This window comes from Mus musculus, chromosome 18, assembly GCF_000001635.26.
Source record: "Mus musculus strain C57BL/6J chromosome 18, GRCm38.p6 C57BL/6J".
Taxonomy (NCBI): Eukaryota; Metazoa; Chordata; class Mammalia; order Rodentia; family Muridae; genus Mus; species Mus musculus.
The window spans coordinates 65,247,910-65,273,347 of record NC_000084.6 but is presented as its reverse complement, the minus strand read 5'-3'; the positions used below and the strand labels follow the sequence as shown (position 1 = coordinate 65,273,347).

The window sequence follows — 25,438 nt, the reverse complement described above, 5'->3', positions numbered from 1 at the left end:
AGTTTGCCCTTTCTGACAAATCCTTATTCTTAGAGTGATCTGTGACAACCATGCCCACTGCCTAGACTCCCCGGCTCCCCCTTCTGGAGCAGGAGCAGAGCGGGTAGTGATCCAGGGGAGGGGAAGGAAGGGGAGGGTCGGTAGCATTCTCTGCATAAAGGAGGGTGCACAGGGGTGGGGCGTGGGGGAGGTAGGCTAAGCACCCTTGATGTGCAGGGGGAGATCTCAAATGGTAGCAAGCACGATTTGACTGAGGTAATCCCCCCCCCCCCCAAGCCGAAGCTGCAAATGCAGTGTGAATAATGGCAGCAAACTGGGAAAAATTTCAAGCTCGAGGGTGATCTGAAGCTAGGAGGGAACGCGTTCACACCGGGTACCACGGCAGATAGGAGGGAACGCGTTCACACTGGGTGCCACAGAACAGGAGAAAGAAAGAGGAGAGCGACAGACTTTCAGAGCACAGGAGTGGGTGAATAGGGACCCATTAATCACGCTCTCTTATTCGTAGCACGCTGAGCTTATTCACGATAGACAGGGAGACCAGTGAGTTTGATGGAAGGCAGATCCCTGGCAGCACTTGGCTGTAGAGAATAACATCATGGAAAGCAGACCTCTGCGTCCTTTAAAAATATCTCCAGGATGAAGGGACGAAGGAGAGACAGCTAACTTGGTAAAGGGTTTACTGTACAAGCATGAAGAGTTAATTAAGCTCAGTTCTGAGAATTCATGGTTGTTTGTTTGCTTCTAAAGTCAGGCATGGTAGCTTGCACTTGGGATTCCAGTAGCAGGGGGAGGGGGCAGAAATAGGAAGATCTCTTCAATTTGGTCAGTTCCAGGCCCTTGAGAGACCTTTGAGAGGTGCGATGAGACCTCTCAAAAACAAACAAACAAAAATGAAAGTGGCCAACACATGAAGAATAACTATGAGGCTGTCCCCTGTCCTACACACACACACATACACACACACACACACACACACACACGTGAATACATATACATGTTCCCTATGTCTCAACCTGCAATATATATATATTACCACTGGCTCTGCACGTCTCTCTCTAGGCAGTAGTGGAGGTTGTGACTTAGCCACTAGAGGGCAGCAGAGGCAATGCTTTGCGCTCTCTCTCTCTCTCTCTCTCTCTCTCTCTCTCTCTCTCAGAGGGGGCGATCCAGTCACATAGCTAGATCATAGTAAAACAAAGAGGCACTCTGAGCAGATCTTCCAGTCACTCACCAGTAACTGCCTTGCCAAAGTAAGATTCGTGTGAGTGACCCCCTTGGCTGCCCAGCATGATGGTCCTTTCTACTTTCAGAAGGAAGAACGAGTGCTGTCAGGCATTCCTGCCATTGGAAACCACATGTAAGAGACTCAGACTTGTTCCTTGAAGAGGGCCAAAAGTGTGGTGGGTAGGGCAGATGCAGCTGGGGATAGATGCTTTTACTGGCTGGCCCAGGGGTTGCCTGCTTGCCCAGGTCTACTCAAGTACTCTGAGAGAAAAGGCAACTCCCTCGGAATCAAGAGCAGTGCCCTAAGAAGCCCTTGTGTGCCCACTGTGGCAGAAGGGACAAGGGCTACCTAGATGCATAACACAATCCAATAGTATCACACTTGAGTGTCCATGGAGAGGAACCCCCAACAGTGACTTAATACGGGAAGGAGCAGAATCTCCTCATTGGTACCACACCCCAGAGAGGTTTGTATATAACACTGGGCACACTGCTTAAAGCGATACACACATCTGCCAGCAGGGACAGAAGCAAAGCGACTTAGTTCAAACTTTGCCAACATCTTTTGATTGCATCCCACAGAAGGACCTAGGTCACTGTACAACACCAAATATTTGAGATGTCTTAGCAACACCAGGCCTCTGAGAATTCACAGACCTAATACACCCTGAATATCTACTCCAGATTGCTGCCATTGTCACCTACCTTGGAAGGCAGCCTGCCTTCCAGTTTTATTTGACCAAACCAGACTGCCATAGAGTTAGTTGATCCATTGGCTGATATATCTGACCAGTCCTTACCATTGAGGCTGCTTGGAGATTTTTCAAGGGAGCAGGGATCATCGTACTGTTTTGGCAAGACTGACATTATAGCAGTGACATTGTATATGTGTGCTTGGATCTCCAAGGCCCAGAAAAGCCAGACAGAACACATCTCTCCACCAAGGAGAAATAGCATGAAGGTCTTCTGGCTCCTGCCTAGAAATCTTATTTAAAAACAGCTCTGTTGAAGTAACTTAAGAAGGGAGACATGGACATCCTCTTACTCCTATCTGGATCTTCTCCATTATCAAAGCCCTGATCTTTTGCAGGACCCCCCCCCCCTGCCCCCCCCCCCCCGCCCGGGACTCCCAGGTGAACTCCTGGCCAATTGTTATCTGGCCCTATGGACAATGCTGAACACTCCTGTTCACCCCCTGGCGGTGGCTAGAAACAGGAGGGAGACAGGGAGATCCAAGGTTAGCAGGAGGGCCAGGAAGAGCCTGAGCAGATCAGGAGGGGATAAAGACCAGGCCTGAGCTGTCGGGAAGAATGCTTCCAGTGCCTTCAGGAAGGTTTAAACCAAGCGCAGTGTAGGGCTGCAGGCCACATGGGGCAAAGGGAGAATGCGTATAGTGTTTTCCCTCCAGCTGAAATTGCTGTTAGGGAAGAAACAGGAATGGCTTACATCGAGGCAGCAGACTAAGGGAAGAGTCATAGGACTGGAAAAGGAGGGCAGGAGCTAGAGAGAAAACCCATGAGCCAGTGGAAAGGCTGACTTTGTTCTAAGGGAACTGAGATATTAGAGTGCTTGCTTGACCTTAATGTGACTTACACTTGGGGTACACGTGAGAGACTAGATAGTGTGGACTGGGTAGGAAGTGAGAACCCCCCAAAAAACCAACGTTCTTTATCCCATTACTCTAGATTCTTAGGCCTGCCATAAAAATTACCACCAAGGTAAATGCTTCAAATAATAAAAGTGTATAGTTTCATAGTTCTGGAAGCTACAAGCCTGAAAGGTGCCTGCAGGTATCTTAGCTTTGCTTTTGCTTTGTTTTGTTTTCCTGTTGCTGTGACTTAAAAACAAAAACAAACAAACAAGACTCTGGCCAAGGCCATGTGAGAAGCAAAGGTTTGTTCTGCCTCACACTTCACGGGTACAGTCCATCATGACGCGGAAGCAAGTGGACTGAAGGTTGAAGCAGCTGTCCACATTGCATGCAGTTAGGATCCCAGCCCAGGGACTGGTGCTTTCCATGGTGGGTGGCCTCCCAACCTCAATTTAATTTAAAACAACTCCCTAGAGGCATGCTCAGGGGCCCTTCTCCTAGGTGATTCTAAACATCATCAAGTCAACGACCGAGATTAGCTATCACAGCAAGGCCAGTTCCTTCTGGAGTCTGTGCCATGCCTGTCCCCGACCTTCTGGTGGTTGACTGTAATCCTTGCTGGGTTTTGATGTGTGATACCCTAGTAGAACTCTGCCTCAGATATCATAGAGCGTCCCCGTGTGCCTGTGTCTTTTCTTCTCTTCATACATAAATATCAGTAATATTGGGATCAAGGGTCTACCCTACATCAATAGGATCTTATCTTAAGTCATTAGATCTACATTGGCTGCTATTTAAAAATAATATCACAGTCTGGGCTTCCTGGAAGGATAGAATTGTAGAGTTACTATGCAAGTTTGTATGTCTAACCAACAAGAAACGTAGTTGGTGAGTTTCCGCAGTGGTGTTCATGTTGGAACCATGTCACGAAAAGTCTAGATCTGTGGTCTCCACCCAGCCTGAGGGCAGCAGATGGTGTATGGCTTGCAAATCAGGTCACAAGCAGAGGACTGTTTTCTATTGCTTGGATAGATGACAGCTTGGTAGAATTACACTCACGTCCTCTGAATGCATCTGTGGCTAATTGGTCTAGAAACATACGGAGGCTGCCTTATTTTTCTTCCCATACAAAAACCATTTCATGGTAATGGACGCCGGTTTGAGAGAACAACAGGGCAAAACCTGACCCCAGTTGAGACATAGCGCAAATCTAGAGGGGAGGAAGATTTGTCATTCTGTAGATACCAGGTGGCAAAACCTAAAAAACACCACACATCTGGAAAAGCTGGTCAGATGTCTGGGTTCAGTACTGCCTGGGTCTGAGCTTCAAAGTGTGTTCTGGTTTGAGTATGCCCTCTGGAGGTTTGTATGCTTAAAGCTTAGTCTCTAATGAGAGGAACTGTTAAGAGCCAAGGCCTGGTGGAAGGCAGGTTGTGGGGAGAGCAACAGGAAAGGGTTAGTGTTGGTCTCACGGAATGAGGGCCGACAAGGCAAGGTCACAGGGCATACTTGGCCCCTTCTGTACGTGACCGTTACTCTACCATACGTAGTGCAGTGTAGCCGAGGGCTCTCACCAGAATGTGGAGGTCACGTTCGGGATCTCTAGCCACCAGAATCATGAGCCAAATAAAGTCCTTTTCTCTCCAGGTTACATCTGGGTAGCATTGAGTATTTTGTTATTCTAAGAGCAAACAGAAAAAGCAATTCAGAAATGTGGTGTGGGAACCCATCTGGGCTAAGATCAAAGAGCCTTGCTGGTGGGGCTGGTAACTATTTACTTGTTCTTTGAACATTCATACTAAAAGCCTCCTCTGGATAGGAATCCTGGACATAAAACATTGTCTCCGGAGAGATGACACCTGTGGAGAGATATGGATATAGACTTTGTTTTGTTTTGTTTTTGTTTTTGTTTTTGTTTTTCAAGACAGGGTTTCTCTGTATAGCCATGGCTGTCCTGGAACTCACTTTGTAGACCAGGCTGGCCTTGAACTCAGAAATCCACCTGCCTCTGCTGGGATTAAAGGCGTGCACCACCACGCCCGGCTGGATATAGACTTCTAATTCTAAATGTGGGTCTCGTCCTCAGGAAGATACAGAGACACAAGTGAAGGAATTCATTCTCACATTGTAGAAAAGTCTCAGTAGGTTCCAGGGACTCTGCCCTCAGTCTGATCTCACAGAGCCTGGGGGCTGAGAAACATGTCCCAGGCTGTACAAGCCTGCATTTACCATGCCTGTGTGAGACTCCCTATTCACAGCCAGATAAACTCCAGTTTGTACTGTCTACACATGCCCTGGGTTGTCTCCTCCTAACACACAGACACAGACACACACACAGACACAGACACACAGACACACACACAGACACACACACACACACACACAGACACACACACACACACAGAGACAGACATACACACAATCTTCTCCCTACAGGCAAACACACACATATACATCTCCCCCAACACGCACATACGTGCACACACCAATCTTGGGGGCATTCATGGTTGCTGAATGCATTCTTCTTGGCTCAGCAATACGTCTAAGGAGTAGAAACTTGAGTCGGAACTTAGACTTTTGGGATGGCTTAATGAAAGATCTGCAGGGTCATTTTTCTAGCTTCAAAATTAGTATCAAAGAGTGCACCTTCCTACTCAGATCCCAAAAGAGCCTGTGACCATATTCTTTCCTTCCCTTTTGTGTGTATATATGTGTATACAGTGTATGCATATTTGTATATATGTGTGTACGTGCGCATGCATGCAGAAGCCAGAGGTTAATGTCTGGTGTTCTCTTTGTTCTCCACCTTATATTTTGAGACAGTCAGGGTCTCTCACTGAACCTGGTACTTCCTGGTTGGCTCTAACTTCACCCCACTGCCCAGCACTGGAGTGACAAATGTGTGCTGCCATGTGGCTTTTTACACAGTTGTACGGATCTGAACTCAAGTCGCCATGCTTGTGTGGTGGGAACTTTACTGACTGGGTCATGACCCCAGTCCAAAGTACTGTCAAGTCGCTCTCAGAGCAGTGGCTTCTTTGTTTTCCTTATTAGTCCTAGGCATTGAAATTAGGGTTCACGCATGCTAGGCTCTACCACTAGGCTCTACTGAGCGACATCCCCTTACAATCAAGGCTTTCTTGGTGAGTCTTATTCAGCGACAAGTGGACAGGGACACTTTGGGGCCTGTGCTTGGGCCATTTGAGGGGCACCCTGACCTGCCATGCTTAGCACAGGAAACCATAGTCACTCACTGTTCAAGTCCTAATTGTCCCAACCCAAAATAATACCTCCTGAGAGTCCTCCCGGGCAAGGCACCAGATGGCTCTTCCTACAGCCAGTGGAAGACAAAAGCCCAGGATCCTCTCCTCCCGAGGTCAGGTAGGAGGTCATGGGAGTGAGATCTGTCCTCTGAGGAGGACCCAGAGAGCTGCCTTTGCATCTCGCCTTCTGCCTTACCGGGCTTTGTTTCCCTGGGCCTTCCATCTCTGAGACTGAATCCTTTCAATTACAAATAAAAGGATCTATACTAAATAATGTATCCCAGTTTCCAAAGTTCCAGTGCTCTTTTCTCAGTGAGAGGGATAGGGTGGTGTGTGAACTGCTTTTCACACCACTGCAACAAAACAACTCAGCAAGCACAGGAAACAGAGCTTTATCTTGGCTCGCAGTTTCCGAGTTTCTTTCTGGGAAAGGCAAGGACAGTGAAGCTCAGATCATGGCAGCTGGAGTGGGTGGCGGTGGCCGAGGCTCTTCACATCAATGGCCGACCATGAAAGCAGAGTAAGACAGGAAGTGGGAAGGGATAACACACCCATGAAGGACCATCCCCCCAGCTTCCAGTGACCTACTGCCACCAGCTAGACCCCCACCTCCCAAAGTCTCCAGACCTTCCCAAAATAGCTCAGTCAGAGGAAGACCACATAAGTCCATGGGCAGACTCAAACCGCAGCCGGTGGCTTGCAAGGACAGCCACACTCATTATCATGGCCGAGAGGAAATTTTTCTGCACTGTGTTTGCCTATGACTCTTCGTTATTATTGAATTCTACACTCTTCTTCTTCTTCTTTTTAAAATTTTCTTATTATCAACCATGTGACTGTTCTTACCAAAAATAGGAATAAACGTATTTTTCACACACTGTAAGTTTCCCTTTCAAATATTTCTTTTGAAACTGGTAAAAACGTCTTCTTTTTAAAATATATATAATAATAATAATATTTTCACACCTGCTTACAGGTACAAAGGATTTAAGGGCAACTGTTCCATGACCTTCATTGATCAGTTCAGAGCGCTGCATCAGTGTAACAAGTACTGTAAAATGCTGGGGCTGAAATCCCTTCAAAACAACAGCCAGAAACCCAAGAAGCCCATCGTCGGGAAAGGCAGGGTTCCGACAAACGCCACGCAGGTGAAGACGCCTGAGTCTGAGACGCCGCCCGCAGAAAGAAAAACCTAGCCTCCCTCCTCCCTTCATCACCAGTGACCACCAAGCCAGCATCGCGCAGGCTTGCACGTGGACATCTGCAAGCACACAAGGGACACGAGCCTGCAGCCTGCAGCCGAGTGCCAGTCCTCTCAGCTCCTATCACTGGCTGTCTGCTGAAATGACAATGGCATGGCTCTTCCAGACTAGCCTTGTAGAGAGACTTAGCAGTTCTGTTGATGCTCTCAAAGGCAGCCCACTGTTTGTGTACACAGCTAGCCTTTCTACACACACCCTCCCCTCCCACCGCATCGTCTATCTATCTGTGTGTCGCGCGTGGTTTGTTGACAAGAGTTCCCCCGCTGCCTTGGCGACTGGCCACTGTCAAAATCCTTCCCACCTCGACCCCCTCACCTCAGGATGTTCCTGCAGTCATGAATGTCAAGTTGTTGTTATCAGTGTCACCGACGCTATTGTTGCTGGAGGCGGCTTCCCAGATGCGAGCCCATTTCCCGCCACTACCCACGCAGCCTGGCACAGTGTTCTGTTTCATTAAATTCATATTTAAGCAAAAAGGGTAAAGTGCGTATGCCTTCATAGTCATGTGCCCATTGGAATCAGTGCTTTCCCACATTCCTCCAAGATTTCGTAATTTAGAAGTCTCCCGACAGGTTGACTGGAGCAGACAATGTTTGCACCTGTCCATCTTGTTCTAGATGTGGCCTGGTGAGGTGAAACAGCTACAGGGTTCCTGCCCTCCCTTGCTCCTTACAACTCTCCTCTAGGTCACCCTCCTTCCCTGTTGTACCCTGGGAAGGGCAGGACTATGGTGGCTGTGCCTGAAGCCCTCTCTCAGAGGAACTAGCTGGCTTTCAATAGAACACTCCTGGCTTCTTTAGCATCTGTTCCCTCATGGGCCTGGTGGCAGAGACCCATCATCCTAGCTACTAGGGAAGCTGAAGCAAGGGGGTAGAAAGTTCAGGGTCAGCATGGGTAACTTGGTGAGTCCCTGCCTCAAAAAAAAAGAAAAAAAAAAGAAAGAAAGAAAAGAAAAGAAAAGAAAAGAAAAGAAAGAAAGAAAAAGAAAAAAAAAGCAGGGCTGGGGTTCTAGTTTAGCCGAAGAGTCTTTGGCAAAAGAAAGGTCTTGGGTGCCATCCAAACTATGTGACACAAACCCCTTCTCCTAAACGTTGGGTTTTTGATGAAAAAGAGGGACACACTGAAGGAGAAAGCAGTTGCCACTCAAGATCTCATCTTTTTGTTTGTTTGTTTGTTTTAAGCATTCTGTAGTTCTAATCTTGCTTCCGAGATGGCTCTCCTGGCTCTCTGATCATAGCACTGTCTTCTTCGATTCCCCCAATATGAGGGAGACTGTGGGCTGACTTGTGTCACAGAGATTTTAGAGATACGTATTAAAAACTGACATTCTAGGAAGTTCCATAATAGCAAAAAAAGCACAGGACATATTTTGATCCGATCTATCTGTCTGTCTGTCTGTCTGTCTGTCTGTCTGTCTGTCTGTCTGTCTGTCTGTCTATCTATCTATCTATCTAATCTATCTATCATCTATCTATCTATCTATCCTATCTATCCATCCATCTATCTTTGTATCATCTATCTATCTATCTATCTATCTATCTATCTATCTATCTATCTAGCTATCCTATCTAGCTATCCTATCTTATCTATCTATCTATCTAGCTAGCTAGCTATCCTATCTATCTATCCTATCTTATCTATCTATCTATCTATCTATCTATCTATCTATCTATCTATCTATCTATCCTATCTATCCATCCATCTATCTTTCTATCCATCCATCCATTCATCTATCTATCTATCCATCTATCCATCTTTCTATCTCTAGTCATCTACCACATGTAGTCTCTACTGTATATATAAATTGGTCATCTATAACTTATGTGATATCTGTATTCTATCATTCATCTACGGTAATACACACACACACACACACACACACACACACACACACACCCTGTTTATTTACTCATCCACGCTCATATCTCTCATTTCTCATCTGTGTGTGTATAAATGTGGGTGCAACAAGAGCCCCCTTGACAGGTCACCATTCCTTCTTGGATAACAACTTAACAACTTCTTATTATAAAGATAATATCAAAATATGTGGTTAAGACAGCACTGAAAAGCTTGATATGTGAAGCTCCAGTCATATGTGAGCCTGCTGTCTGTCTGTCTGTCTGTATCAGATCTTGAGGTGGGAGCTGGAACCTTTCTGGAGCAGTTCCTCCCCCCTTCCACGAATGCATAGGAATTTGTTTTCAATGTGCCTATGTTATTTATTATAGTGTGATTTTTTAAAAACTAGTTTGCAATTTTCTGGAGGCCCAGAGACAGACAGGGCACCACAGTGAGTTTCATACCAGCCAAGGCTCTTGGAGATGACCTAGGATGGCTACGTGGCTGCCCAGTCTTCCATGAGGTGTTATTTTCCTTCCACAAACAACAGGGCGATCATGAAGCAGGTTTTCTTACAGCAAGGCACAGCTCCTGGGTCTCACAATACCCAGCCCTGTTGCTGTTGCTTTAGTTCAGTTTGCAACAAGCCAGTTGCTGTTGAGTCTCCCATAATGCAGGACTATAAATACCTGAGCGCTCCCTGGCCCAACAATGGAGGGAGATCTAGAGAGCCCTCCCAGGGGGGGGCCTTTGACTCCTGACAATGACCATATACAGTTCTGTGATGAGTGTATCACACAAAGGAAAGTGTTATAAAAACAGGCCTGCATTTTCCACAGCAGGCTCCTCACTAATGAGAGTGGTTAGAGACTGAAGACTTCCTGCCAGTGGGCGCCACATCCTGGAGAGGTCCTATGCCGAGCACTCGGACGATGGCTGGTTTGTATTTCCTGTTATCTGCTGTCCCTGTGCCTCCCAGACATGCTTCTGATGGGCTTCACCATAGCAAAAGGTTTCAATAGAATCTGATGAAAAAGGCCCAAAAAAAAGTACCAATTATTTTCTAATTATATAGTCCTCTCTTTTCCAAACATGCATTTTGTGTGTATGGTGGGCACATGTTCAACTGGATGCAGAGGGGGAGGAACTGGCCAACAACCTCGCTCTGGTTTACTTTCTCTGTGTCCTTTCTGCTCCATTGGACCATGTGTGCCAAAGGGAAAAGAGCAGTGTTTTTGCCTACACAGACCTACAACGGCAGCACTGGCTTGACTAGTTTAAAAAAGGAAAAAAAAAAAAAAATCAAAGAGGCACTCAGACCTCTCTTGGTCTCAGAACGTTGTCACTTGGCAGATCTGCTTATTCTGAAATCAAAGCTGGCAAGCAAGATGGCAGCCAGTTCCAGCCATAGGATATAGGATCAGACCCCTTCAATACCATTAGTAAATGTTAACACTAGTCATACCAATTAATCAAGATTATTTTCCAAAAATTCTGTTTTTCATGAAACTCAAAAGATGCCTAAGGGAAAGAAAGCACCACAGAGACTTTTTTTTTAATTGTTGTTTGTTTGTTTGTTTGTTTGTTTGTTTTGTTTTGTTTTGAGAGAGGGTGTCACTCAGCCTGGGCTGGCCTGGCCTTGAACTTGCTGCAGAGTGGAGAGTGACCTTGAACACCTGATTCTCCAGCCTCTCTGTAAAACCTGGGGTTCACAGTTGTGCTGCTGTGGCTTTCAGAGACTCCTTTTCGAAAGGCACACCCCAAATCTCGCCAAAGGCCAGTCTGCTGGCTTCCATCGTAAGCCCTAGATGAATGGCGGCAACTCTGCTGAGGTGTGTAAGCTCTGTCTCCTCTCAGTCCACCATTTCCGCTCTGTTTCTCTGTCTACATTGGATGCTAACGTGGTGGCTTTCGGTAAGCTGCCTTCAGGATTTCCTTTGGTGCTTGCCTTATTGATAGAGCCCAGCCAGGCATCACAAAGTTGCCATGGCTATTGGGAGGCATCAGTAAACAAAGTCTCCCTTCTGGAAGCTGGGAATCCTGCTTCTCCAGGTTGGTGGAGCTGTCTGTCTGTCTGTGAAGGTGCAAAGGAATTCTCTGCTTCAGACATCGTTCTTGCTTCCAGAAGACCCTTGGCTAATGGCAGTACGGCCCCCAGTGTTCATGGCTGCTCTCCCTCTGTGTCGGAACTGCATCTTGGCATGTATAGACATCAAAAATATTGGATTAGGGCCCACTCCAATGATCTCATTTTTAACTTTGTAAGAGGTTCTTCAAATAATACCACATTTTGAGGTTCTCAAGTTAGGATTCTAACCCAGGCATTCCACATACAAAGGAGACATCAGTCTTGCACATCTGTATTGCCTCTGGGCACATCATTCAGGTCAGATGCCCGGGTCTAAGAAAAGAAAGATGGCACCACAAACCCTCACCCCCCACTCCAGTGCCACCTCTTCACTAGCTAGCCTGGTGGGTGGACTCTGGCTCACAGGAATGGTCCCTGGTTCTCACAGGAATGGTCCCTGGTTCCGATGGAACTCACTCACACCTTGAGTTCTGAGCATTTCAAAAGCGAGATCATCATTTGGTATCCTGAGTTCCTTTTCTAAACAGAGAAATTTCTTCTCAAAAGCTGAGATGGTACGACTTGCCATCTGTGGCATAGCTGTACCCAAATCCCAGCAGCCAGGGTGTTGACCACACTGTCCTCTTTCAGTCAACCTCCCTGTCCCCCCAGTGTGACTTCAGCATCCTGGTGGATAACAAATATGAAACAAAACTGTCCTCAGACCCTAACTGCCAATACAATTGTGCCAGTGTCCTGCAGTTGATCCTGAGGAAGCCAGTGACAAGTTGTCCTTGTCTTTTGAAAGCTTTCAATCTCCCTTAGAGGAGAGGCCAAACTCATTACAAGGGGAAATCTCTGTTTACCCCAAATACCTTTCTCACTTTCCCTTGGGGCTTTTTTTCCTTGTCTCCTGTGACAGTGGTCTTGTTCTCTGACCACTTCCACCTTGGGTTCTTCCTATCTTCTCTTCCTTTTGTCCGGACGTGTCTTCTCAGGCCTTAGCTCACAGGCCACCACTTCTCTGGTCATTCTATTTAAACCCCAACCCCTGGCTCCTGGCTCCTCTGTCCAACTCTACATTAGGTAAAGAATCTTTATCAACGTGAAACAGCTTACAGATTTTATTTTTTAATTCTTTCTCTCTCCTCCAATGTTTTCCCTATCCTGATTTATCAAGATGTGTTTTAATACCAGGAGCCATTCCGAGTGGAGGACCCCTTCATAGACACATTCTCAGTGTGAACAATCCTGTCTCCTGTATGCGGGAGCTCCCTGAGGGCCAGAAACAGCTTCCTCCTTTTCCAGGTCCTTTGGAAAGGATGAAAGTCCCCAGGTCCCCTTCTTTCTGTACATGGGATCATTAGACTCAAATCTTTTGTAAAACCCTATCTCAGTTCTTAGTGAGCTAAGGTTTCGGGTTCCATTTTTTTAACACTTACAGCTGTGTGAATTTAAAGTTACTGAGTCTTTCTGAATCCCATCTAATGAATGAATATAGCCATATAGCTGTATTTCAGGGATGTGAATAGAAATACACACACACACACACACACACACACACACACACACACTTATACTGACTTAGCATGGCATTCCAAAAACCCAAATCATTACCATAACCACTAGGTTTTAACACTTTTTTAGCTTGGGCAAGAACAATAAAGCTACAACTCTCTGGCTCTCACTCAATTATCTTCCGAGTCACTGGGAGGAAACAGTGCGTTAGAAGATTGCCTAAGTGACTTGAAACTGAGTAACTACAGTTTCACTAGTGATGACGTTGAAGGAAAGACAACATTCATAGAATGGAGCTCTGTGGTAAGTTCTCTAGGTTCCATTTTTTCAGGTACACTCTTCCATTGCTCCCATGCTGTAGAGCACTCTGCATTAGCCCCCTGCGTCCCTGAACCCAGGCTCTAGCCAAGTGAAATTTTCATTATGTTGTTTCATGCGTCCCAAACTCACCTGAAGCTCCAAGAGGGTCCCACTGCCTGAAAATGTCTGTGGAACGGTGGCAGGGCTGTGGGCATCACTGTTGTTGCTGCTTTGTAGGGAAGTGAAACTTTGTGCAGTAGGTAGCCCTTCCAGTTCCCTGCCCCCTTTGGTCTTCTATCTTTCCAAAAGAGGTGCATTTTGAGCAAAACATCAAAGAAGGTAATGGACCAGCAGGCAAAACAAAGGCAGGTACCCTACCTGGGGGCAATCTCAAAGCCAGCCTTAGGCAGCAAAAATCATTGCATCCTTGGGCAACAATAAGCAACTATACCTGGCCCCAGGGAGTGTGTCCCAGGAGTAAAGAGAAAAGAGGAATGGTATTCTGAAGGGTTCAAGATTCTGTCTTGACTCAGGACCTTTGGAGGAGACAGTGCTTACCCAGCCAGGAAGAAGGGAAAGGCATAAAAACAGGCACCTAGCCACGTGAAGCATCTTTATCATGTGAGACATCTCTGGACAAAAAATGGGAAACCAGCAAGATACTGGGTCTAGAGAGGCATGTCCTGGGGAGTCAGAGACTAGAACCATACAAAGAATGCTTGTGTCCCTCAATGTTCCCCAGTGACCCCTGGAGTCTTTGGGGTGGGCCCTAATCCAGCATGGTTGGCATTAAGATCCTAACTCTTAAGGTGTTTTGTTAGGAAGTGGACTTGGGAAGATCATTGTGTCCAAAGGGTAGGGCCTTGAAGCGTGGGATTAGATTCCTCACAAAAGAAGCCCTAGAGAACCCCATCTCTGACACGGTAGACAACTACACTGAGAGGATCCTGTCTTTGAACCAAGAAGTGAGCCCTGAACACCAGACCCTGAACTCTCTGGTGTCTTGCTTGATCCTAGACCAGTCACCAGGCCTGTGAAAAAATAAATGTCTCTGATCAATAAAGACACGTAGTCCATGTTGTTTTGTTACAGCAGCCAGAATGAACCGGCAAGAACTAGAATGAACTAGAATGATCTAGAATGAACTAGATCACCTGGCGATGAAGGAGATGAATGAGAATGTCATCTTGCTTGCCCTATTGCTTGTGTGCCTTCTCTGCCTCATGCCACCTACTCTGTCTCTAGACTTTTATTATAGGGGACCTACGAACGCTCCATTTTATCTAAGTCACTTCTTTCTTGATGTGCTTGTGTTTAAAATGCTCACGTTTATAAGTGAAGTTCTCTGATCAGGTCAAAGGAGAGGGCTGGCTGCACATCAAGATAACACATATGCTTCACCATGCCACCACGGTTCCTCTAGCGAGTGATCTAGGGCATAGTCAGGGCATGGAGATTTCTAGACACTCTCCCCACGACTCTAATTTGCAGACATCTAAGGACACACTCGCTGTACTCTACTCCGAGGCAGAGCAGAATAATTGATTGATCCCTCCATTAAACACTAATGAGAGCCTCTGTGGACCCACTTCCAGCCCCGGGGTTCCCAGCCTGGGTCTGTATCCAGGCTCTGCTGCAGGGTTGGGATATCTGCTGCCAGCTTTACCTTCCTTGCTGATCTCATGGGGCCGCTGGGCTAGCTGATTTTTATCTTCAGCAAGCTCTCAGGCAGCGCCGGGGCAGCTGGGGGAACACAGTGCCCATGAGTTGTCTTTCCTGTCTTCCCTGCCTTCTCTCCTGTGCCCTCGCCCTGCCCAGCCCAAATCTGGGCCCCAAGGGTGGTTTTGTTTGCTTTGCTGCTCCCACGTTTGGAAGCAGGCAGGACACCAATCGTTCTAGTTTGCCACAAGACCCCCTTACAAAACACTTCTCAGCCCATTTACCTTGGAAATAGTAGTTGATTGAAAAAAATATTGCTTTAAAAAACAATGCCGGCATCAAAGAAAGTAGTTTTCTTCTTTCAAAAAAAATTCCACAGCATACCGTCAGCATCCTCAGGCGGTTATTTAGAAGTTAGTCTTTAGGGACACAGAGCTACCCTTTCTGCATCGAACGATACCAGGTCCTATCATTCATTCTAATTTCTGGCAAATGGCCCAGTCTGAGATGCGCTGAGTTCTTGCATAGGAGACGCTAGAGAAAACCTCAGCAGCTAGAAAATGTCAGGCTGGGAGTCCAGTAGCTGGCACATCCCAAGTAAGCAGGAAAAAAAAATCCACTTCTGTATCCAGCTCAGGGTGAGGCCAAGCAGAAACGCAGGGCAAGAAGGGCTAAGGCAGAGACAGGCAGCCCTACAAAACGGGGAGGCATTTAATTAGCTCTTGCCTGGTCCCAATGTGCCAGAAAAATGAAAAGCAAGAACCTTGTTGTGCAGGTAGTTCTTGTCTGCCGTGTTTAATGGGTCAACAGGCACTCCATGGAACAATCTCCCTTGTTCTTTTCCATCTCTCTCCCAGGCTTTTGGAAATGTCCTTTATCAAAATTAGGCCAGATTCTGCTGCCAAGGGATGCTGAAATGCAATCTCTGTCCCAGCAAACCTGAAATCCCATCCAGTCACAGCTGCTGTGATGCTCAGGGACCTATTCTACCACTAGGGGACAGTATCCTAAGAAAAGTGCCACCCTCAGGCTCAAATCTTTATGGGGCCAAAGCTTCTCAGCCCAGTTCAGAACGCTGTCTTTTTCTGGTTTAAAACAAAACAGGAAGAAAAAGTACCAATGAGGTCAGACTTGGAAGGCGTCTTACCCAGCTCCATAGAGAAATTATAATTCTTTTCGTTGTCATGCTGAGAATCAAACCCAGGGTGTCAAATATGCTAAGCAAGTGCTGTACCACTGAGCCACATACCTAGCATGGGGAATCAAGTCTCTGTGTGTTACCAGGAGGCAGGTAAGTATAGGGAGTAGATTTGTAACACGAGATTCTATTTGTTTTGAGCTACATGCATAACTTTTTTCTTCCTTCCTTCTTTCCTTCCTTCCTTCCTTCCTTTCTTTCTTTCTTTCTTTCTTTCTTTCTTTCTTTCTTTCTTTCTTTCTTTCTTTCTTTCCTTTTTATTGGTTCTTTGTGAATTTCACATCATGCACCCCAGTCCCGTTCATCTCCCATCCCCTCATATCTGCCCTGTGCCCTTGCACCCCCCTCCACAAATAAAACACACACCCACCACCACCACCACCACCGCCACCATAGCAACAATAAACAAAGCATAGAAAATATATTGTTGTGGAAGCTGTAGTATGTCACAGTGTGTCCCACCGTATGTCCCTCTGTCCACACAGCTTCACTTGCAAATGCTCATTACAATGAGTCATTGGCCTGCTTTGAGATCTCTGGCTTCTGTGACACCATCAATACTGGATCCTCATCTAGACTCCTTCCAGTTACCTGTCCTGTGTCATGGAGATCCTGCAGCTTTGGGACAGTAATACAGCCCCTTTCACACGGTCCCAGCCATTCGCAGATGATATAGACTTTGGGTTGGGCCAATTCAGAGCCCTGGATCTGGGTCTGGGTGGTACCTGTTGGCTTTCCCTTATCCACCGGGGCAAGCTCTGCAGCACTGCTCTGGCTAGGCTACCCAGTACCATCATTGGCAGGAGGCAGGGTCGACTCTCCTGCTCTCACGCCCTCAGGGCTGGCTTACCCATGCCTTTGCCATCAGGGCCAGCTCCACTGTGTTACCCAGGTAAGGTGCAGGGTCTGCTCTTCCAAGTGCTGCAGCCGTCGAAGGGCAGGGTCAACTCACCAGCTCTCACCACCTGGGGGCCAATTTTCCAGACTAAGCAGATAGCAAGGAGCATGGGGGGGTGCAGGAGTGGGGGCATCACCCCCATCCCCATGCCACTTCACAGCAGATGAGTGGTGGAGCCAGCTCTATCTTGCTCTGTCCTTGGGGCTGGCTCACCTGCTCGCCATCCACCAGGGCCAGCACTACTGTGCTGCCCAGGCAAGGTGCAGGGCTTCTCTCCCAAGTGCTGCAGCTGGTGAACCAGTGAAGAGTGGGGCCAGCTCTCCAGAGAACTGTATACCGCGAAGGGCGTGACCAGTTTAGCACAGCCTTTGAACATCTACGTGGTCCCATATGGCTTCAACCACCAGGGCCATCCCCATGTTCTATACTGGTAATATGAGCCATGAACATGGAGACTGTAGCAGTACTGGGCACCCACAACAGGCTACTTCTCTCTACCGTCCAGCATCCAGTTCCACTCTCTTCATAATGCTCCTCTTCTCTTCCTCTCCCGTCTGACCACCATGTACTCATGCACTGTGGTGGCCCCAGATGCAGGCTGGCCACACGGCTGCTGGCAGCCCCCTGGGTGACATCCTCCATCCAAGTAGTGTTGTGTGGTGCCAAGCAGATGTCTATGGCCCGCCTGTTGCCCTGTGCTGGAGGGCAGATCTGTGGGTGACATGGTGGTCTGCTGTTCTCTGTCTGTCTTCCTCCTCCTGTACTGTGGTGTGCTGCCTGGTTTGATTTGACTTTTATGTGTACTAGGTATAACACAGCTGTGGCCACCAAGCCAGGCATCGAGCTAGGGTGAACCAAGGACTGCCATCTGCTCTGCTTCTGACTAATAGAAGAGCACAAACACCCACAAGGTGTCTCTATGTCCATTGCTGGGAGGGGTTGGGGGTGCGAGGTTGGGGTGGGGAGTTGGGGGAGGTGGTGGGGTGGTGGAATAAGGGGAAGCATTAACACTTTTCTAATAATGCACTCGATCCTGAGACCCTGTACCTGCTTATACTACACACACACACACACACACACACACATCTTAGTCATTTGCATAATAGAACCAAATACTTTTTTTTTTTAATTAAAGGAACTCTTTTCTGTGGGCATACGGCTGCATTTTGAGAGAGAGAGAAATTTCCCAATTCCCCCCACTCCCCGTACCCCACTATAAATCCCAGAGTTATACTTCAATGATTCTCTTGAGGAATCTTAGGGGATGCTTTGGAAACTTGAAGGTAATTTAACCTCTACCAAAGTGAAAGCTGGGATTTTCCTTGCTATGGCCTCTGAATGGCTTTGAGAGCAACAGAAGGACTGGGACCCCCCTACTCTTGTCTTATACCCATCCCGATATGTCTTGTGTAATCCAAGACAGTCTTGAACACCTTATGTAGTCAAATATGACCTTGAGTTTGAGATATCCTCATCTCTACACCCAAGTGCTGGGATGCAGTCATGTGCACGGTGTTGGGGGCTGATCACGCTTTGGACACTGTGGAAAAGTCCTGGCCACAGCTACAATCCAGCTTTTATTCTTGCCTTATTCTCACTTGCTAGAGATGCTGCCTCCCCACTTAAGCCCAGAGGTGTCACACTCACTTCCCAGGTCCTACTGCTTTGTCTGTGTCCTCACTAGAGGACCACAAGCAGATTCTAAAAGATCATCTCATCTTCAGAAGATCAGGGGCCAGCGGTTGCAATGCTGCCTGGAAGTGAGTAGGGTCACGCTGTTGAGTGACCGTTGAGTAAATGAGCAAAGGAGTCAACATCAGACTTTGCCTGCTCACCTGTATGCCCTCTGCAGCATCCCAAGTACACATTAAATTCATGCTACATCAAGCTTCCTTCAGAGTGCATATAGAGATACTGCTTTCTCTGTTAAACTGAGTCACCAGTAGCCAGCTCTGTTTAAGTGTCTGGCTCCTTTCCTTTTCAAGCATAAAGCAGAGAAGTAAATTCGATAGCAGAGAGAAGAAAGCAGATGTCCCCACCTGTCTACTGATGGTGTCTACTGTGGGTTTGCTCTAATGGCTGTCTGGAGGGCAGGTAGTGAGGTGTTCATCTAGGGACTTAGCTGTAGGTTTTTGGTAGCTGGAAAGAGGCAGTCGGGAAGGAGAGAAACCTGTGACCTGGTTCTGTAAGAGCATTGTCAACCCAGGCAGCTTACATCCTGCCAAGCTCTTCTGGGAAATTAAAATTCTTCTCGTGTCACTGAAAAACATACAGCTTCATCTTCCAACCCCTGAGCTGTTCATTAAGCTGGCAAATCACAGAGTAGTAAAAGCAGCAGGTTCAGATGATGTGACATCAGAGCGCCAGACAACGGCCCGTTAGCTTCTGCATCTTTAAAATGAACAGGGAGGAAGCTTTCCCAACCCCAACAAAGAAAGAGCTTCTTTCTCATCAAAGACTTGAGATCTCTTTCTCTGGTGAGAAATAAAGGATATAATTCACAGCTCTTGGCTCCCTGTTTATGCCTCTGGGTTGGCACCTATCACAGTGAGGAATGGATGTGTTTAGGCACCCACCCAACTACTAAATGGGAAAGGTTAGGAAGAGGACTCAGTCTGATTCTTTGTATCCCCAGAGTCCAGTACAATAACTACTGCATAGTAACTATACAAGCCATGTCACCTCCCCCACCCACCGCCCCCAGGAGTGAGTGATGATGCTAAGGAGTGGGGGTGTTTTTAAATCAACTAGCAAATTTTAGAATCCTTGGCTTCAACTTCCCATCAGAACAAAGAGTGAGCTGGTTTCTAATCCTAGCCTCCCTTTATCTCCTCTAAGAAGGATGCAAATGTAAGATTTACATGTTTTAGAAGGGTCCAGAGGAGCGTCTGCATGAGCCATTGGCATATGGTGACTCCCTTGGAGCTGAACGATAGCAGGACTGGCCCTGAGTGGTGATTGACATGTTTGCTGAACACACTATGCAGAGAAGGAAAGATGGACTAAAGACCTCACTAGTGGAAGCCACAAAGTCAAGTAAGACTCAGGTAGTCTGTTTGCTAAGAAAAACTAGTTAATGTGGCCATCTGCATCCTCTGTTGCCTCCCCAGGTTGAGAGTCACTCTAAATAACAGGTCCAAGTGGACCCTTTCATCTTGCAAACAGCATTTGGAGCCAGTCAGTATGCATCCCTAGGAATGGTTGCCTGGAAACTGCTGGCCATATCTGTGTTGGGACAGGGGAGGAGATGAAAGCTGATGTGGGGAAGTATATTATCGTCAGAGAACTGAAACAGCAGGGCTGTATAAACAGTGTTTTTAAAGTGGGAGATGTAAGGGCTGAGGAGATGGCTCAGCCAGTATAGAGCTTGCTTCACAAACATAAGGTCCTGACTTTGATTCTCCAGAACCTACATTTAAAAAGGTGGACACAGTAGTGCATGCCTACAATCCCATTTTGGATTATGGAACTTGCTGGCCATCCAGGCTAGCCAAATTCCAGGTATGAGAGACCCTGTCTCATAAAAAACAAGGTGGAGAAAAACCAAGGAGCATGCACACACGCACACACACACACACACACGCGCACGCACACACACACACACACACACACACACACACACACACACACACACACACATACACAAAGAGAGAGAGAGAGAGAGAGAGAGAAGGCACACACCCCAAACACACACATGCATGAATATACACACACACATAGAGAGAGAAGGAAGGCACACACACACCGAATGCAGGCACACATGTGTGCACACACGCACATGGGCATACACACATGGTGACACAAAATGGGCACATCGATGTTTCGCCTTCCTTATGTGTCCCTTGGAAAACCTACAGAAAGAACAGTTCTTTTATTTTGAATGAGGAATGATGTAGGCAGCAATCATAATACGCCATTTAATGAGCCACAGTAGTAGAAAAGAACACAGAAAGCCCTTCTTCATGTTCCAGGGTTAATTCCATCTAATTAAGGTCCCAGCATGGTGGAACAGAACGAACATTGCCCTCAAATCTAAGAATAATTTGAGCTAGAAGACTTTGTGTCTTTCAGTGCTACCCATCACAGTTGAGGAGGTCTCCAGGATGGCTGCTCCATGTCTGGGCACGTTAACTGCCACAAACATGTCTTTTCTTTCGTCTTTTCCAATGAGAATGTTCTGGAACATCCGGCTTTCTCTGCACTGTGAACCTTCATGGGGACTGTTGCACACCCATCCTTCTGTTGGGTTTTCCTTCAGCGTTTACCAGAGGCAGACCTACAGAGGGGCTGAGGATGCTAATCAACCAGGAGTATGTTTAATTCAGTTTCAACATGGACTCAGCCGTGAAGCACAGGGTTTTGTGGAAGAACCGTATCAAGGAAGGCTACAAAGGAAGAGCAGGACTCTCCGTTTGTAAGATCCATCATGCATTGTGTTTGAACGAGCAGATGACACCAGAAGCACCATTCTCAGTTTGCTGTCTACAGGAGGGGGCCCACCCAAACCTGTGCTGTCTTTGCCCTGTGTTGCAAAGGTCCAAGGAAACCATGTGCATGGGAGCGACTCCTATAACGGCAAAGGTCACTCTCAGAACTTGCTCAGGCAATGCTAGCTCCATAAAAAGACACACAAGGAAGAATGCCAGGATATCATTCTTTCAGGGGTATTTGATCTCCTCTTGACAGTTGACTTGCCAGGAGAGAAGGTGTTGGGGGAAACACACTGAATAGGTAGAAATGTACTTTGTGTCATCTTAGATGTGTGGAATGTACTTCTAGGGTGCTCTCTAGCAAGGAACTGAGAATAATCCATTGGCAAAGTTTTCTCACTGGGCTCCTTATTAAGTGCAACTGGGGCCATGAGGACTGTGCACCCGTAGAATGCAAGCCAGTGATTGCTCATTCCTAGGAATAATGTCAGGCACATTTTATTTAAAAGTACCCTCCAGGGCCTAGGACTGTACAAGCCATAGGGAAGCCACTCTGTACACATTTGATAAGTGCTGGCTGATGGATGGATCCATTTGTTTCTGATGGTTGATCTGACCCTGTTAACTTGTATAAACGTATACTAGTTCATTCAGGTAAGTCACACATGAGAACTTAAGCCCACAACAGAACTTTTGTTTTTACAGAAGATGCCTCTCAGAGAATGTATTTGAAACCAGACCATTCATCCATACCATTATCCCAGAACTTGAAAGGCTTCAAATTATTCAAATTTGCTATGGCAACTTACATACAGTTTATCTGTGGGTTTCCAGTCCTAACTTGTGAAACATAAGATGGATCTAACATATGAATCCAGTAATCAACCTGATAATTGGCCAAGACAGTAAAAATCAGACATGTCCTAGAATGTCTGGAAGGTCAATTAAACCACATACAGGTTTTTGTTTTTTTAATGATAGAAAGAAGAGGACATCTATGCCCTAATTTATCACCTATCAGCCTGTGGTTTTCATAGACTAGACTAACCTCACGTGTTTGCTTCTTTGTAAACTTGACACAAGCTATAGTCATCTGAGAGGAGAGAACCTCAGCTGAGAAAATGCCTTTATCAGGTTGGCCTATAGGCAAGCCTGTGGGTCGTTTTCTTGGTTGATGATTGATGGGAAGGGCTCAGAGCACTGAGTAGGGTGTCATCCCTGGGTAGGTGATTCTGGAGTGTATCAGAAAGTAAGCTGAGCAAGCCAGGAGGGGCAAGCCAGCAGGCAGCACTCTTCCATGGACTTCATCACAGCTCTTGCCTTCAGATTCCTGCCCTGCTTGAGTTCCTACTGTGGTTTCCCTCGAGATAAACTGCAATCAGCACACATAAGCCAAATAGATCCTTTCCTTCCTATGTTGCTTTTGGTGATGGTGTTTATCACAGCAATAGGAGTCTAACTAAGACACTTAGTTTTAGTTGTTTTTGCATCTACATTTTCCTAACATCAACTCAATGGAATGATGACTAGCCTTGTGCTGGGTACTCTGGGAGACTTTTTTTTTTTTAATTTTAATGAATGAGGGAAAATAAGGAAATTTACCATCATTATGATTTAATTTTGTGTATGTGTGTGTATACATGTGTATGTATGTATGTATGTATGTATGTATGTATGTATATGCACATATATTTTCATCCATGGTTCCTGGCTCATAATTCCCATCTACCTTGTCTGATAATCATTTCTCCTCATTCTATGGGGTTCCTCCCCTAAGACTACAAAGAACGAAACATCTGAATTGATAACATTGCTTGCACGCCCCCTAATCATTAGACCTCGATTGTCCCTTTTGTCCCACTACATTTCTGTAAGAAGCATGCTTAGAGGAAGTATTGGAGACACTGGATCAGTCCCGCAAGCCTGTTTTTTTTTTTTTTTTTTCCAACAGAGGGAAATGAATGACGTCTGGAAAGCCAGACTGGAAATGGTCAAGCAACCTGCTGGTGACCCTTTGCTATTCCACTAGGAGTTAGCCTCCACACGAGTCCCCCAATAGCCTGGTCATTGTTTAGGTCCTGATGCTGAGCGTTATCTCTCAGTGATGAGAACTTTGCATCCCCCACCATTAGAGACTATTCTTACACTTAAACCAATCCTTTCTCATTGGGCTCTAGATTTGAGCTCTGCTTATCAGCCAATAGAATTCATTCTCACTGTAAAGGTCACAGGTGCTTTGCTACTCAGCTAGGGGGACTCTATGTAGCTATGCCTAAAGCGTTGTGGTGATAATTGTCATGTGGTGTCCTTTCCCCCAAAGTTTTGCTATGCTTAACTATATAAGAAAATTCAACCATTAAGATCAGACTCTGGAAGTTTTTGAACCAATATCTGCCAAGATGCTGCTGACTCAAGTTTGATTCTTCACTTTGTACATCACCTCCTTATCTGTCCATGAGGCTTGTGGGGTCGCCAGCACATTTTCATGTCTACTGAATCAAACCCATGCCAAGGGGTACCCATAAAATCTATGAAGGACAGCTTTGTAGAGCTTCTAGGTAGCCAAAAATATGCAGCAGTGCCCGGAGAACATATCTCCACTCTGCCTTTAAATTATCCTTTGGAATAAGCTGGCCAACACGTTTTCCTGAATTTTTAGACCCACTCAAGCAAGAGAATTGGACCTGAGAACACAGGTGTGGAAACCCCAGTTTATAGCTGGTGAGTCAGAAACACAAGGAAAGCAACTTAGGACATTCAATGGACATCTGAAGTTGGGTCTTAGGGACTGTGCCATCCACCTGCTGGATTCAGGGCTAACTCCACAGAGGCAGTGTCAACAGTGAATGGAAATAATGCCTCGCTAGCGTTCAGAGCAAAATCGAGAGTGGGCCTAGTGCTGGAAATAAATTGGGTGTCAGGGTAGTCAGTGTTGGGAGGGTCCCATAGGAGAGGTTGGATTTTACTGGTCTTTTCCTTTATAGCATTATTCATTTCACAATAGCACACGAGGGGAAGGCGTCAGTCAGATGTACAGTTATAAGCACAAGAGGACCAGATTTTATTCATACATTACACACAATGGAGAACTCTAGCACAAGACAGAACTTCTTGCTCGGAGAGAACAGACGTCAAGTCACGCGTGGAGTGGACGGATTGCCTAGCAGTAGCTATTTAGTGTGATAATGGCGTTTGATGGTTTGGACACAAACACCATTGTCACACTCCACAGCTCTGCTAAGGAAAGTCTGTCAGGCACAAGGGTATTAACCTTCCCTTCACATTCCTCCGTTGTCTGTCACAGACTCCTCAGTGGTTCCAAACGCTGAAACTGGAGCATAGGGAAGAGCCCCGGGATCTTGAATAACAAGGAGGGCTCACAAAGGCCTTTACCAGGATGGAAATTTGTTTACATCTGTTTCCTAAAAGGCTTGAATTCCAGGAAGAGGCAGACACTTCTTACAAACCACATCATACAAGGAAATAACTCCATTAGGTGATAGATCCCACCCACTCTCACCTCGTCATGGTTTCCAATCCATCACTAGCAAATGTGATCACTTCTTTGGTTCAAGAAAATTATGACTTCCTTTCCTTTCCTTTCCTTTCCTTTCCTTTCCTTTCCTTTCCTTTCCTTTCCTTTCCTTTCCTTTCCTTTCCTTTTCCTTCCCTTCCCTTCCTTTCCTTTTCTCTTCTCTTCTTTTCTTTTCTTTTTCTATCTTTTGAGACAATGGTCTCTTAGTATGTAGCCCTGGCTGGCCTTGAACTCACTATATCGACCCAACTGGACTCAAAATCACAGAGATCCACCTATGCCTGCCTCTTGGGTATTAGGATGAAAGGCACACACCCCCTACTCCCAGCTTGTGATTATTCTTTATGGGCTAGGACCTCCTCTCTGTGGAATCTTTGAATTTAGAGACACCCCACTTTGCTCAAACTTTAAGTCGTATTCTGCACAGCCATTCTTTAGAAGAACTGCAGGCAGCAGGTGAGGGGTCCAACTAAGAAAGAATGAAATAAAAACAGTTAGCACTTTTTTTTTCTAGCGGGAAGGTTCACTTTCTAGTGGGAAGGTTGCTGTGTGAGCAAATGCCTTCTGGATTGACTTGTCTCCAGTTAAATACGGTTTCACCGGTTCTGTGAACCTCTGCTCACGGTGGAGAATGAGAGGAACGAAAAGAG

At 46.4% G+C, this 25,438-nt stretch overlaps 1 protein-coding gene and 2 non-coding genes across 3 annotated transcripts in view; 2 read left to right on the top strand and 1 right to left on the bottom strand.

Moving 5' to 3' along the window:
• Alpk2 (alpha-kinase 2) overlaps positions 1-7,819 on the top strand; it is a 128,360-nt gene extending 120,541 nt beyond the window's left edge. Inside the window, exon 13 of the mRNA NM_001037294.1 lies at positions 7,058-7,819. Within this exon, the coding sequence (NP_001032371.1) occupies positions 7,058-7,277 (220 nt within the window). The 3' untranslated portion in view covers positions 7,278-7,819. The remainder of the gene's footprint in view (positions 1-7,057) is intronic.
• Positions 7,820-24,421: 16,602 nt separating this feature from the next.
• Mir122 (microRNA 122) lies at positions 24,422-24,487 on the bottom strand. The gene has a single exon (NR_029600.1). It is a non-coding gene; the product is annotated as a microRNA 122 (primary transcript).
• Positions 24,427-24,485, top strand: Mir122b (microRNA mir-122b). The gene has a single exon (NR_162794.1). It is a non-coding gene; the product is annotated as a microRNA mir-122b (primary transcript).
• Positions 24,488-25,438: the final 951 nt, after the last annotated feature.